Consider the following 15,493-nt stretch of genomic DNA (forward strand, 5'->3'; position numbering starts at 1 on the left):
CCCTCCCCATACTTACCTTTATCACTCTCCGCCATAACCCCCCCCCCCCCCCCCTCTTTCCTTTCCAAAGTGCCCATCATTTTCCAATTAGCTTTAGGATTAATAAAACTTAAAAATTAAGTGTTTTGAGCATTTGTTTATGCCGGCCTTGATAGTGCGAAGTAACTTATTTTGCCGACCGACAACCCATGATTCTCCTGGTAGGGGACGAAGCTCCCATTAACCCACGACTCAAAAAATATTTGCCCAACAATTATTCACTACTTTTGTAGAAGACTCTCACCACCTTAAACAAATATTAGAATAATGTTTTTGACATGCTTGAAGAAAAACGAAATGGAATCACAAGCATCCCTCATTCCATATTGGTCGCTTCGCGATCCACTTTTCGGTTTCCCAATATTTTAGAACAGAAACTTTTGTTGATTTCTCCTCAACAATAATTTATTTTCATTTTAATATGGGAAATGATTTCAACACAACCATGTTTTAATACAAGACGCTCATGGTTCCTGTCTTTTAGTATTTAAAGAGCTTTAAAAGGGTTTTTACAATTCCCAGAAAGCGCTCATGTGACAATTAGATGCTAAAAGACAAGATACATGAGCTCACATATCAAAACATAGTTGTGCTGAAATCATTTGCCTTTAATATATACTCAACTATTGTATAATTCATAATTTTTTATTCTAGTCTTCTCTATTAAAGTTTTAAAGTGTTTTTTATTAGAATTGTACAGAAAGGTTGAATGATTCTGGTGCATCACAACCTTCATGGTAATACAATGAGGCACGTCTCTTTTGACGTAGTGGGTCCTGGTTTTGACTAATCTTAGCCATCCATCCGATAAGCCTTGCTTCGGGTCCCATCTTTGACTTGATTTTAGGGTTTAGGGAATGATCAACCAAAGGTAGGACCCACAGCGTGCCTCACTGTATTACCATGAGGTCGTGCCCTACAGGCATTCTTCATAAAGCAAGACACTAATTCAAAAGACTTCCCTAGACAAGTTTCACTTGTGGGGGATTTAAGCAGGGCCTCCCAAAAAACAAGTTGGAAATGGGATAATGAGAATCTTCAGAAGTGACTCCGAGTAGGTTTTTCATAAATTGTCATGTCATGATAGGATTTCATTTTGAAAATTAAAAGATACAAGTGCATGATTTCAATACATGAAATCTTGTTAGTTTTTTATTTGGGTTTTGGAACTTTACCTACTTACTTTTCATCCTTTCTTCATTATTCCCCCCGCATTCACATTCTTAATCTTGTTAATTAGACAGTGCTTAGTGTTGAATTGCAATAAGTCAATAACTATTGAGGTTGGTCAAAGCATATGAAACAAAGAGAGTTTGTCTTACAAAAGTAGTGCCTTTGAAAAATAGCAGGCTCTGTTTGGAATGAAAAAATGCATTCATTGCATTGATAAACATTTCCAATTTTTCCCTCTTTAATAATCATTATCATTTCAACTAATTTGTTACAGAGCCACATCCATGAAAAAATGCAGATTGAGTAGAGGGAGAATACGAAAACCTGTTGGCAGAGGAAAATCTTTCCTGTAGACATCAGTTTCTCTTACAGCAGACCTTAACGCCACCGCACTTGTTTCGCTCCACTGAAAAATGGACTATATTCTCCTTAACATGCTTCTGAACGGAACCACTAAACCTTGAAGTTGATGCCCAAGCAGAATAAAATGCGTTCACAACTTCCTTTGAGAAGCCATTACTACTAAGATCAAGCAATTGTAATTGCTTTGCCAAACCAATGGCTGCCGAAAGCTCTTGAAATAATTGATGATCTACAAAACTATTCCTTAAGCCTAAACTCGTGCAATTATCATTGCAAATAGATTCGGGGGGTTCCTCCGTGATTTGATTATTTTCACTTTTTTATTATCTTCACTATCAGCAACTTCCAGGCTATGACAGTCCGAATTTTCCACACATAAGCCTTCTTGGGCAGTTTCAACTGTTAGAGTAATTAGGTCGAGCATTACACCCAAGGTATCTAATTTGGAATTATAAGTTTGTTGCCTCCAGCCCCTATATATATTAGATACACTAGGGTTTTAATAGGTTAGTGGGCTCTAGCCCAAATAGGCCCACTACACCGGTCCATTATCTTATTGGACTTATATTAGAACATACATGTGTTATATTATATACCCAACAATCTCCTCCTATGTTCTACATATAGCACAATCCAATAGATAGTTAATGTGATGTCCAAACAAAATTATTGAATCATCCATATGACCATATCAATAAAGATCTGTAATCCAACTGAAAACAAAAATACTTTAAAGAATAACCAAGAGTTTTAAAAATAATCTAAATTCAAACAAAGAGGTTTAACATGTAAGTGAACTATTTATTCAACTAAAAAGAATATAATAGTCCCTCACAGCTTTATAAGAATTCATTCATCAAGTAAGTCATCCTCATCAAAATCCATATCGAGGCAAGCTCCTCCATTTTCGTCAATCCCTATAAATTACCAAATATGCATTTCATGAAACATGAATCCAACCATTTGTGTAAAATATGAAAGTATCTAGTTCTACCTGAAAAAGAATTGAGTACAATTCTATAATGGCTGAAAATATATCTCTCCATAAGCATCATTATCAAGTTTCACTAAAGAACAAGACCTAAATAGCTTCTTTTATAAAGAACCATTCCTAATTGTCAAGTTTCAATAAAGAACAAGACCAAATAGTTTCTTTTGCAAAGAACAATTTCATGTTTCTTTTTGGAATGTTACAGTCATCTTATCCATATTTGAGTTAAGCTGTATCATCAAGTTTGAAATGTACAACCTTTCCCAAAAAAGGACATGTCATCAAATGTGGAATGGCACAACAACTGTAAACATCATCGAACCATATCAAGTGCCTATCTTGGCCATAAGGGAGATTCGAAGATTTAAAATAACATGGATGTAGGTTAAGTCCTGTCTATACAGACTTTAACCCCATCTTCCCCACAGTTTTGAATATTCGATCTTTGGTCAGTCCCTTTGTGAGAACATCGGCCATATTATCCTTCGATCGCACAACAACCAAAGTGATAATTCCTTGTTCTATAAGATAATTCAGCGTGGCATGTTTCAGCCTCACATGTCTCCTCTTACCATTAAAGAGTGAGTTCTTTACAATCGTAATTATAGCTTGATTATCACAGAACAAACTTAAAGAGTTAATCTTGAAACTGGTCAATGGAATGTCCAGGATCAGATCACTTATCCACTCTGATTTATCTCCTGCAGAAGCTAGAGTATAAAGTTCTGATTCCATAGATGACAGAGCAATACAAGACTGTCTCTTTGACTTCCATGCAACAGCGACTCCACCCAGTGAAAATACATAACCACTGGTAGATTTACTGTCTCATAATTCTGAGCCCCATAATGCATCAGAATATCCTTCTAGGATAGAAGAATGGCCATTATAACATAGAGCATATCCTTGAGTACCTTTAAGGTATCTCATCATCCTAATAAGGGCATCCCAGTGCTCATAGCCAGAATTACTAGTGAAACGACTCAGCATGCCAACCGTAAAGGCTATGTCTAGCCTAGTGCAACTCATAGCATACATGAGACTACCAATCAGTTTAGAATAATCTAACCGATTCACACTGTCTCCTTCTTTAGAGATCAGCTTCTTGGTATAATCAAATGGTGTCTCAATTGGTTAACACTCACTGTATCCCCATGTAGAAAGTAGTTTTCAATATAATGAGCTTGGCTAAGAGTAATCCCTTGCCGTTCAAAACTTACTTTCATACCAAGAATGGTGTCAACAACACCCAAATCTTTCATGTCGAATTCTTTATCCAAGGTTAGTTTCATGTCACTCACTACAGAGAGATCGGAACCAAGAATCAACATGTCATCTACATATAAGCAAATAATTGCGACCTTATTCGACATAGAACGATAATAAAGGCATTTATCCAAGTAAGTCGTCAGAAACCCAAAGCTCTTTACTACTTTGTCAATTTTTTTTGTTTTAATGCCACAATTTAGGTGCTTGTTTAAGACCATATAAAGATTTGTTTAATGTACAAACTTTATTCTCAAAACCTTTCATGATAAATCCTTCAGGTTGATTCATGTAGATTTCCTCTGACAGTTCTCCATTGAGAAAAGTTGTCTTTACATCCATTTGATGCACAATAAAATGCTCATAGATACCAAAGCAAGAAGAATTCTTATCGTGAGCAAATGACAGACCGGGGAGTAGACATCAAAATAATCTATCACACTCACTTGAGTATAGCCCTTAGCTACTAACCGTGCTTTATACCTAGCTATGGATCCGTCAGGATTAAGTTTCTTCTGCAATATCCACCTACAGCCCACAGTCCTAGCCCCTGTTGGTAAATCGACTAGCTGCCAAGTTAGATTTTGCAACAGAGAGCTCATTTCATCATCAATGGCTTCTGCCCACAACAAAGAGTCCCTAGATCTCATCACTTCCTTATAGGATGATGGATCATTATCTAAATGGTAGGTCACAAAGTCTCCACCAAAATTTTGGAGTACTCGATCTCTTGTAGAAACTCTTACAGGAAATTATTCAGAAATCAGATTGGGACTAGTGTCAGAAGTAACTGGTTCAGACTCAACCAACAATTCTGTATTGCCTGGTATGATCAAACTCTTATCTCTGGGAAATTTATTCTCAAAGAAAACTGCATCTCGAGATTCTATAACCATATTGGTTGATAGATCCAAAAACCGATCAGCAGCACTATCTTCTGCACCTCCAAGATAAACACAAGTGTTTATTCTAATTCCCACTTTAGGTCTCCTAGGGTCTGGTATCCTAACATAAGCAATACAGCCCCAAGTCTTAAGAGTTTCATATCTATAAGGATGCTTATGCCATAACACATAAGGAGCAGAGGAGCATTTTGAGTTTGGCACTCTATTCAGAATGTGATTTGCAATCAAAACTGCTTCTCCCCAATAACATCTAGGCATGCCAGTTGTCAATAACATAGAGTTTAACATTTCTGTTAACGTCATGTTCTTACGTTCAGCTATACCAATAGAGTGTGGCGAGTAAGGAGCAGTAGTTTCAAGGATTACGCTCTGAGAGACACATAATTCCTTGAACCCTGTCGTTGTGTATTCTCCTCCGCTATCACTCTTAAATCTCTTAATTTTCAAGTTCAGATACAATTCAACTCGATTCTTAAAAACTTTAAAGTTATCAAAAGCTTCATCTTTCGATTTTATGAGATAACTATGACAATATCTAGAAAAATCGTCTATAAAAGTGATTAAATACTTCCGACCACACCGATCCATTATTTTATTGGGCTTATATTAGAACATACATGGGTTATACTATATACCCAACATCAACTTCCTTTGGTGCACATATCTGTGAAGGTTTTGGGCTCCCTTGCACTGTTAAATGATAATGTGAAGTGTTTTCCCTGTCAGCATTAGCATTTTCGGCAAGATTGAGCTCTTCCAGCATGACGTTTTCTGCAAATCATGAGAGAAGTGTGCATTAGTAAGATTTAATTATCATAATTAAGTTGAAACTTGGTTATGGGTTTCTAACCTGCCACAGCCTGAATTATTTTGAGAACACCCATAAGCCCAAGATCGCATTTGTTAAGGACAAGAACTTTCAGACAACATTGAAGATTCATGAGGAGAGAAGCCAATGTATTGCATCCCTGCTTTGAATGTACTAGTCAGGCTCTAACAAGATAGGGAGCAAGAGCAGAAAACACAAAACTAAGAAATCAACTTCATAAAGCACTCTGATATGGAAAAACATAATGGAAAACTTTGTGGCATATTTTCTCTCTATTTTTCCATTTACCGATAAAAACTAAATAGAAATGAATAGAGAATAAGCAGGGCCTAACTAGAGACTAAAGACGGTCGGAACCACTAAATTATGTGAGCCTTCTCAATGTAGAAAAGGACCATTGCTTGGTACTAAATTGCTAGGCTAAACAGGTGGCACCTCTACTTCTCTGATCACATGTTAGGCCAATTATAATCTATTGAATCTACTTAAGTTTAGTTCACTAAGTCAATAGTATCGGAACGTTCATCATAATAAGATTCGAGAAAATTGATTTGAAAGACACCATTCATGTATTTTGACAAGTCAACTGGTTTTATACATCTGGGATTCTATTTAGGATTGGAGGCTTAGGCCATGTTTGTTTATGATTATGGCAATTGATTTTGAGTGCCAAACCTAATATTAGAATCAGAATTAAGTTTAAATTTGAATCAAATAATAGGTTTGGTTACACAATCGGTTGCCATAATCTTAAAAGAACAGGCCTATGCGATGTTATTTATACTATTGTAGAAAATTCCTAAAATACCCTAAGGCCACATTTGGATACCAGCAAGATTTAGATTTGGATTTAGTTGATATTTTGAACTAGATCAGATCCTTAGAATTTTCAAATCAATTACAACAATGCAAAAAATTCCGATTTTCAAGTCTTTTCTGCGAGACATTATTTGGAAATCAACGTTTGTGGCAACTTCCATCACCATCGCTGCTCCTCGACGTTGCTCCGGCAGCAGCCAGACATCTCTCTCTCTCTCTCTCTCTCTCTCTCTCTCTCTCTCTCTCTCTCTCTCTCTCTCTCTCTCTCTCTCTCTCTCTCTCAAAACAAAATTATGAAGATGATTGATGCGTTTTGTATCCAAAATTCAAATCCATATCAAAATACAAATGCATGAGGTATCCAAACGGGCGTAAAGTCATAAAATGACAAAACTGCTCTTACCTAATGGGAAATAGCCAAAATATCCTTATCACTTGGAATATGACCTAACTAGAATAAAAAAGGAAATTTTCTAAAAAACCAAAAAAGGAAAAATCTTTGAACAACCCCATGTCATGAAAATGACCAAATGCCCCTGGTATCATGGAAAAAGTCCAAAAAATACACTTATATGATGGAAAGATGAAAAAATAGAAATGGAAAAACATTTAAAATAGGAAAATTCTAAAATACGTAAATGTCATGGAAAATAATCAAAATGCCTAGTATCTCAGAGAAAATGACCAAAATAACCTTATCTCATGAAAAAATTAGAAAGTAGAAAAAAAAATTTAAAAAAATCTAAAAGAGCACTATCATAAAAATGACTAAAATAGCAGCCTAACCTCATGGAAAAAAATGAGAAAATATAAAAAAAATTGAAAAAAGAAAATTTCCTAAAATGACTAAAATACCCTTATCTCATGAAGTCAATTCAAATTCCTTATCCGTCATTTCTTCACGGCTAGTGTATATGGAACTTCAAGATCCGGTCACTTTGAAGTGAGGCTGGAGACTTCGTTTTCCAGAGTTACAATCCGTTGGACTTCCCAGAATGAAGTTGACGTACAGTTTGCAGTGTCCTCGGGGGAATCAAAATACCGAACAACTAATCTGCTCAAGGGCCATATATAGTACTGTATTTGGATTGTACATGTGATGATGCTATTAATTACATTGAAAGCTTTACATGATTGCGTTAATTAGGGCATGGCCCTATCCTGAGCCGCTAGACTCCTAAGATTCACCTCTCACTGTGTGAGATGTTGGGAAGCAATGGATGCAAATGAAGGTTTAGGACTCTTGATTGTCGGTAATGGGTCTCATTGAGGTTTTGGAGCCACTTCTTAGCTCTTGGGTCTCATCAACTATTAACTGTGTACCCTCAATTCCTCATTTTCCATCAAATTTTGTGTTTATTGGCTCTATCACGATGTGTCTACATGAATCTTCCTTTTAGCAAAGTTCTACAAAATAAAGCTTGACACATTGGCCAAATGGGGTATCTACATTCACTTAACCACGTATCAAGAAACCCTCACCATGTTCCCATCCTTTACACTAATCTAATCCCTTGAAAAAGTATTGAAAATGTGACTAATAGACTTCAAATCACCCAAATTTCAACCTCTACTTAATCTACCATTAGCTTTAGGATTAATAAAACTTAAAAATCAAGTGTTTTGAGCATTTGTTTATGCCGGCCTTGATAGTGCGAAGTAACTTTGTTTGCCGAGGACCAACAACCCATGATTCACCTGGTATGGGACGAAGCTCCCACTAACCCACGACTCAAAAAATATTTGCCCAACAATTCACTACTTTTGTAGAAGACTCTCTCCACCTTAAACAAATATTAGAATAATATTTTTGTCATGCTTGAAGAAGAACGAAATAAAATCACAAGTATCCCTCATTCCATATTTGTCCCTTCTCGATCCACTTTTCGGTTTCCAATTATTTTAGAACCGAACACTTCTGTTGATTTCTCCTCAACAATAATTTATTTTTTTCATTTTAATGTATAATTAACTTAATATTGAGAAAAGCGTTCCTGCACAGCTGCGTAGGGAGCTTCCCTGCGCTTAAGTAGCTTAAAAAGCCTCCCATTGGTTCGTATAGCGGGTCAACAAAAAGTGACTAATGGGAGGCTTTATAAGCTACCTGCGCAACTGCACAGGAACACTTTCCTCTATTGTATAATTCATAATTTTCGTTCTAGTCTTCTCTCTTAAATTTTTAAAATGTTTATAATGAGAATTATACAGCAAGGTGGATTGATTTTGGTGCATCACGACCTCATGGTAGTAGAATGAGGCACGTTCCTTTTGGCATAGTGGGTCCTGGCTTTGACTAATCTTAGCCATCCATCCGATAGGCCTTGCTTTGGGTCCCATTTTTGACTTGCTTTTAGGGTTTAGGGAATGACCAACCAAAGGTAGGACCCACAGCGGGCCTCACTGTAATACCATGAGGTCGTGCCACACTGGCATTCTTCATAAAGCAAGACACTAATTCAAAAGACTTCCTTAGACAAGTTTCACTTGTGGAAAACAAAAGATGGAAATGGTATAATGAGAATCTTCAGAAGTGACTCCGAGTAGATTTTTCATAAATTGCCATGTCATAATATGATTTCTCTTTTGGGCGCTGATATTGCGCCACTCCCCCGCGCGGGCTGGCTAACGTTTTCCTACCATTTGACCGGTCTCTCTCTCTCTCTCTCTCTCTCTCTCTCTCTCTCTCTCTCTCCACACACACACAACAGGAACAGTTGGTGGGCCCAACAGAAACCGTTGGTGGAATGGTGGGCCCATCTTTGAACAACGTAGGCCCCGCCCATACCACACCATAGGATAATCCAAACCGTCCATTTGATGGGCCATAAACGTAAATAGGTTGCGTCCCAAAATATCATTTCCATAGGCTGATCCTAGCCCTCCGATCTAAATAGAAACTACATCTTATGCAACCTCTATAGATTGTAGGGTTGTGATCATCCTACGGAAATGATTTTTGGGGCACAACCTATTTATATTGTGGCCCATCAAATGGACGGCTCGGATCATCCTATGGTCTGGACGGTACACTTCATTTTCAAAAATATGGGTGGGGCCTAAATTGGTACGAACCACACCATAGGATGATCCAAACCATGGACGGCTTGGATCATCCTATGTTGTAGACGGTACGCTTCAATTTGAAAAATATCGGTGTGTACGACCAACTCCATAGGATTATCCAAACCATGGACGGCTTGGATCATCCTATGTTGTGGACGGGCCTTAATGTTACTTTATGACCACAGGGTGATCCAAACCATTCATTTGATGGGCCAACCCTTCTGGGAGGCACAACCCATTTACGTTACGGCCCATCAAATGGACGGCTCGAATCATCCTATGGTCTGGACCGTACACTTCATTTTCAAAAATATGGGTGGGGCCTTAATTGGTACGAACCACACCATAGGATGATCCAAACCATGGACGGCTTGGATCGTCCTATGTTGTGGACGGGCCTTAATGTTACTTTACGACCAACTCCGTAGAATGATCCAAACCATTCATTTGATGGGCCATAATGTAAATAGGCTGTGCCCCAAAAATCATTTCCATAGGATGATCACAACCCTACAATCTATAGAGGTTGCATAAGATGTAGTTTCTATTTAGATCGGAGGGCTAGGATCAGCCTATGGAAATGATATTTTGGGACGCAACCTATTTACGTTTATGGCCCATCAAATGGACGGTTTGGATTATCCTATGGTGTGGATGCGCAGGGCCTACGTTGTTCAAAGATGGGCCCACCATTCCACCAACGGTTTCTATTGGGCCCACCAACTGTTCCTGTTGTGTGTGTGGAGAGAGAGACCTGTCAAATGGTGGGAAAGTGACATATACTTGAATCCTAACGTTTAACGTTAGCCAGCCGGGTGGGGTGGGGGGGGGGGGGGGGGGGGGATTTCAGCGCCCTCTCTTTTTCTATTGGCTGAACATTTCATTTTGAAAATTAAAAGATACAAGTGCATGATTTCAATACATGAAATCTTGTTAGCTTTTTATTTGGGTTTTGGAACTTTACCTACTTACTTTTCATCCTTTCTTCATTATTCCCCACGCATTCACATTCTTAATCTTGTTAGTTAGACAGTGCTTAGTGTTGAATTGCAATAACTTTTGACGGTTGGTCAAAGCATATGAAACAAGGAGAGTTTGTGTTACAATAGTAGTCCCTTTGAAAAATACCCGGTGAAATAGCAGGCTCTGTTTGGAATGCCAGAGTCAGGAATCGGAATTGTCATCATATTCTGATTCCTATTCCGATTCTCCTGTGACATAAAACGACTGGATGAAAATTAAAGCATGTAAAGCAAGGAGAGCTTGTTTTATCAATAGTAGTCACTTTGAAAAATTCCCGGAGAAATAGCAGGCTCTGTTTTGGTTGCTAGAATCTGGAATCAAAATCATCGTTATATTCCGATTCCTATTCCAATTCTCCTGTAACATAAAAGGAATGGATAAAAATTGAAATAAAAAATTTAATTCAAAACAATTCATTAAAAGTGATACATCCATCCCTTTTTTTAACTGGGACAGCCACCTCTGTATTTATGACTGCAGAGGGGCTGATTTACTTCACATCAGAAGGATTCAACGGCCCTGATTGCCACCTACACTGGAGTTGGCTGTCCCATGTAAAGAAAAGAGGTGAATTTATCATTTTTCAAATTTGAATTTATCATTTCCCAAGTTCCATTGTGACAGGAATCAGAATACCACCTCTTGCAGCAGAAACAGATTGCGATCATCCCAAGATAAGTAGACAACCATAGCATTCCAAGTATCTTTCTATAGATCCACAGTATCTAGGCATGACAATAACTTGAAGATAGTGCACCTTGCTTTTTGGCTACCATAGACAGTGCACCTTGCTTTTTGGCTTCCATTTCTTGAGAAAATGATTGCGCATTAGGAAGGTAGTGTTGTTCTTTATTTGGGCCTCACTTGTGGTGCTTATAATGTGCAGCACTCAATTATTTTCATTCCTCTGCAAATTTCTTTCCAATATGAGTAATGAAAAACCAACCCTTTCTTATCTCTTTCTTCCTTTCATATTCGTCTTCCAAATTAGCACTGCAATCGACTTTATAAACTCCGACCAACCTCTCAGAGATGGCCAAACTCTGATCCCAGCGGGCGGGAGTTATGAACTGGGTTTCTTCAGCCCTTCTCAGTCTAAAAATCGCTATGTCGGAATATGGTACAAAAATGTTACAGTACAAACAGTAATATGGGTTCTCAACAGAGAAAACCCAGTCACGGATTCCTCAGGACTGTTAACAATCAATGGCGATGGAAATCTAGTGCTTTTGGACAGAGAACAAAACACTCTCTGGTCTTCTGACATTACAGTTGCGTCAAAAAACACAACTGCAAAGCTTTTAGATTCGAGCAATCTCGTTCTAAGAGAAGGAAATTCAGATGATGCAAGGCTCATATGGCAAAGCTTCGATCACCTAACAGATACGTACTTAATTAAGTCAAGGTATGGCGTTAACCTTAAAACGGGGGAAAAACAGCGTCTAACTTGTTGGAAGAGCGAAAATGATCCCGCGCCTGGGAATTTTTCTCTATTGCTCGAACCAAAGGGACAGCCCCAAGTTTTTTTATACAATGGGTCTCGTCCAATATGGAGAACTGGGCAATGGAATGGTAGAACGTACCTCGGAGTAAATGAACACACATCTGTAAACCTTGGTTTAAACCTTATTAATGATATTGTAGAAGGGAGAATGTATATTTCGTTCTCACGTATTAATAATGACAGCTATATTCCAAGGTTGGCAGTAGATTGGTCTGGCAAGTTTAAGATATCCGTTTGGATAAAAAGGATTAAGGAATGGCAGGTTATTAGTTCAGAACCCTCTTCCACGTGTCATGTCTATGGTACGTGTGGACCATTTGGGGTTTGTAACGACATGGGGTTGCCAATTTGTAGGTGTATGAAAGGGTTTGGAGTGAAATCTGTGGACGAATGGAGGGAGGGGAATTGGTCTAGTGGGTGTGTGAGATTGAAGGAGTTGGATTGTGAGAGAAATGGTGGGAAGTACATTGAGGAGAAGAAAAGAGATGGGTTTTCCAAATTAGTGGGTGTGAAAGTGCCAGACTTGAATGATTGGGTGCCAGCTGATAATGCAACAATATGCAGAGATGAATGCTTGAAGAATTGTTCTTGTGTTGCTTATGCGTATGTTAGTGGAATTTGGTGCATGGTTTGGGGTAGGAGCTTGTTGGATACTCAGGAATTATCTAGTAGTGATGGGCTTGGGGAAGAGCTTTACATTCGTCTGGCCCATTCAGAATTTGGTATGTGTTCTTTCACAATCTCTATACACAATGGAAGTGTGGTGCAAAAAACATGTCTATCAAACCACGACATCTTTTATAAGCTGCTTTCAAGACCCAATTTTGTTTTGTGCTCAAAATTTATAAACGGTTTCCTTCCGGCTGCAGATGATAAAGTTAAAAACTGGAAAGTGATCATCATAGTGATTATCAGTCTAGCTATTATCATCTTGGTAGTTGCCTCTGCAGGCATTTTCTGGAGGCACATGGCAAAGCAAAGAGGTTAAAGATGCCTATTATATTTGCATATTCAAAGAACATTTGCTTTCTGCTAGCTGATATTTTCTATATTTTTTTCTACTCTTGGAACCAGGAAAGAAGAAGAAAATCCAAGAACTCTCGAAATTGGGTAGCAGTCAACATACTCCAAGAGACTACCCAGACAAGTGTCTGCTTGGAGATGCGGTGAAGGAAGGAAAGCAGTGCGAATTACTGTTACTTGATTTTTATAGTGTAGCACGAGCTACAAGAAATTTCTGCGATGAAAATAAGCTGGGGGAAGGGGGATTTGGCCCTGTTTATAAGGTAGTAGTGCTCTATTGCTTACACTAGATTATCCCAGCAGGAGGGAAATATAATTTGTAACTGCTGATTTTGTTGTCTTCAGGGCCAACTAGCAGATGAACAAGAAATAGCAGTGAAACGACTTTCTCGAAGCTCTAGTCAAGGCTTAGAGGAATTTAAGAATGAGGTCGCATTGATATCCAAACTACAACACAGGAATCTCGTTAGGCTTCTCGGTTGTTGCATTGAAGGAGATGAAAAGATGCTGGTCTATGAGTACATGCCCAACAAAAGCTTGGATTTCTTCCTCTTTGGTTTGTTCACACTAGTACCTCTCTTTTTTTTCCTTCTTTTTCCTTCGCTCAGGGACATAAAATTTAGTTTTAGAAAAAACTGAACTATAACTGTTTGCTAATAGCATCTAAGAACTATAAATTGTGATTGTGCTTTTAATTAGGTTCATTTCCCCACAGTGTCCATAATCAAATTTATTTCATGATTCAGATCCAATGAGAAATGCACTACTAGATTGGGGAAAGCGCATCTATATTGTTGAAGGAATTGCTCGAGGGCTTCTTTATCTTCATCGTGATTCTAGATTAAAGATAATTCATCGAGATCTCAAGGCCAGTAACATTCTATTAGATGCAGAAATGAACCCCAAAATTTCAGACTTTGGTATGGCTAAGATTTTTGGAGGAAATCAAACTCTTGCAAACACCAACAGAGTAGTCGGAACATAGTAAGTGCAAGTTGCTTCAGTATCAGTAGGGTTTATTTTGATTATGAAGATAGAAATGCACCTATCATTTTGTAGGATTTTTGGTAATAGGTTCAAATGTTAGTTGACATTTTTTTATTTACTACCAGTAGAACAATAAGTTATACTAAATGGTTGAATATTTGCAGCAATTTGATCTTTGTCTCATTTTGCAATTACTTGGTGAATCTATTATTCAAGTAATCAATTGAATATCTTTTATTATCTACAAATGATGAAATGCAGCGGCTATATGGCACCCGAGTACGCAATGGAGGGGCGATTTTCAGAGAAATCCGATGTTTTTAGCTTCGGGGTCTTGCTCTTAGAGATTGTGAGCAGCAAGAAGAACACCAGTGTTTATCATCATGAACAATATTTGAACCTTCTAGGATACGTAAGTACACAATTCATTTTCTTTCCTGCGATTTGAAAGACCATTTATCTTCATTAACATTGATTGGGGTTTCCAATGGGTAACTAGATGATTCTGAGGATTATTTCAGGTATGGAAATTGTGGAACGAAGATGCTCTCTTAGAGCTAATGGAACCATCCATGGAGGATCCATTTTCCATCACACAAGTATTGCGATGCATCCATGTGGGGTTACTTTGTGTACAGGAATGTGAAATAGACCGCCCAACCATGTCTTCTGTTGTTTTGATGTTGGGTGGAGTTGCACCTCTTCCAATGCCAAAACAGCCTGCATTTAGTTTACGTAGAAATCCGATTGAGTCATCCACATCTTCGAGCAACGATAAAACATGCTCAGTGAATAATGTTACCGTTACAATGATTGGAGGCCGGTAGAGGTGTAGGTCCCATTGGCACTTGGTGAATCTGGCTTCCTTGTTCGCCTATATTTTTTTTAATCTATCATCTTTGATTAGCTAGTAGCACGAATTGTACGATCATACTAGCACAAATGCACTGGATTCCATCAAAACTCCAAAGTTAGGTTTGCTTGAGAAAGAGTAGTATTAAGATGGGTGACCTTTTCCAGTATAAACAATATACTTCTAAGTTAAGAATTTGGTAAATTATTGTTTATTGATAGGGTTTGGCAGGACTGAGATTATGTTGTGAGTTCAGCTTTCACTTACAATGACTATCTCAATAATTATTGAATTTTTCACGAGATTTGTAAGTATTATAATAAATATATGAGAAAAGACAAAATGATTATTTGGAATCTATGATAACTCCCATTTTGTATTTGGATTTGGAATTGAGTTTTGGATACAAATTGAATAGATCCGGCAGCTCATGTAGAGGGAGACAGGGAGTGAAGGGGGTACTTCCTAGTGGAGGGGAGAGGTTGAGGAGCAAAGAGGGTGAAGGAAACTGCCAGCTCTGTGGATTTCCAATATCTTATTTCCACAGCATATTTAGAAATCTGATTTTTTTCACTGTTAGCTGCTGAATTAGAAATCCAAGAATTTGATTAGATCCAAATTACAATGCAAAAAGGGCTGCAAATGTGAGAAATCC

General features: G+C 38.0%; 1 protein-coding gene across 2 annotated transcripts; it reads left to right on the forward strand.

Moving 5' to 3' along the window:
• Positions 1-11,347: 11,347 nt before the first annotated feature.
• LOC143883924 (G-type lectin S-receptor-like serine/threonine-protein kinase At1g11300) lies at positions 11,348-15,196 on the forward strand. Of its 2 annotated transcripts, XM_077387242.1 has the most exons (7): positions 11,349-12,697; positions 12,845-12,958; positions 13,050-13,261; positions 13,344-13,554; positions 13,745-13,982; positions 14,247-14,397; positions 14,507-15,196. In XM_077387242.1, exons 1-7 carry the CDS (start codon positions 11,350-11,352, stop codon positions 14,810-14,812), a joined length of 2,580 nt encoding a protein of 859 aa, XP_077243357.1. In that variant the 5' UTR covers position 11,349; the 3' UTR covers positions 14,813-15,196. The 2 variants fall into 2 exon arrangements, with proteins under 2 accessions (XP_077243358.1, XP_077243357.1); XM_077387243.1 differs by lacking the exon at positions 12,845-12,958 and having other exon boundaries at positions 11,348-12,697.
• The last annotated feature ends 297 nt before the right edge of the window (positions 15,197-15,493 follow it).

This window comes from Tasmannia lanceolata, unplaced genomic scaffold (assembly GCF_043159265.1).
Source record: "Tasmannia lanceolata isolate RefF3 unplaced genomic scaffold, GAP_Taslan_0.1 ptg000008l, whole genome shotgun sequence".
NCBI lineage: Eukaryota > Viridiplantae > Streptophyta > Magnoliopsida > Canellales > Winteraceae > Tasmannia > Tasmannia lanceolata.

Excerpts from the sequence above, each read along its gene's own strand:
- LOC143883924 (XM_077387242.1), top strand. The coding sequence starts at position 11,350 with ATGTGCAGCACTCAATTATTTTCATTCCTCTGCAAATTTCTTTCCAAT. Across the intron at positions 13,555-13,744 it reads CTTGGATTTCTTCCTCTTTG|ATCCAATGAGAAATGCACTA; the intron begins GTTTGTTCACAC and ends TTCATGATTCAG. Across the intron at positions 13,983-14,246 it reads AACAGAGTAGTCGGAACATA|CGGCTATATGGCACCCGAGT; the intron begins GTAAGTGCAAGT and ends GATGAAATGCAG.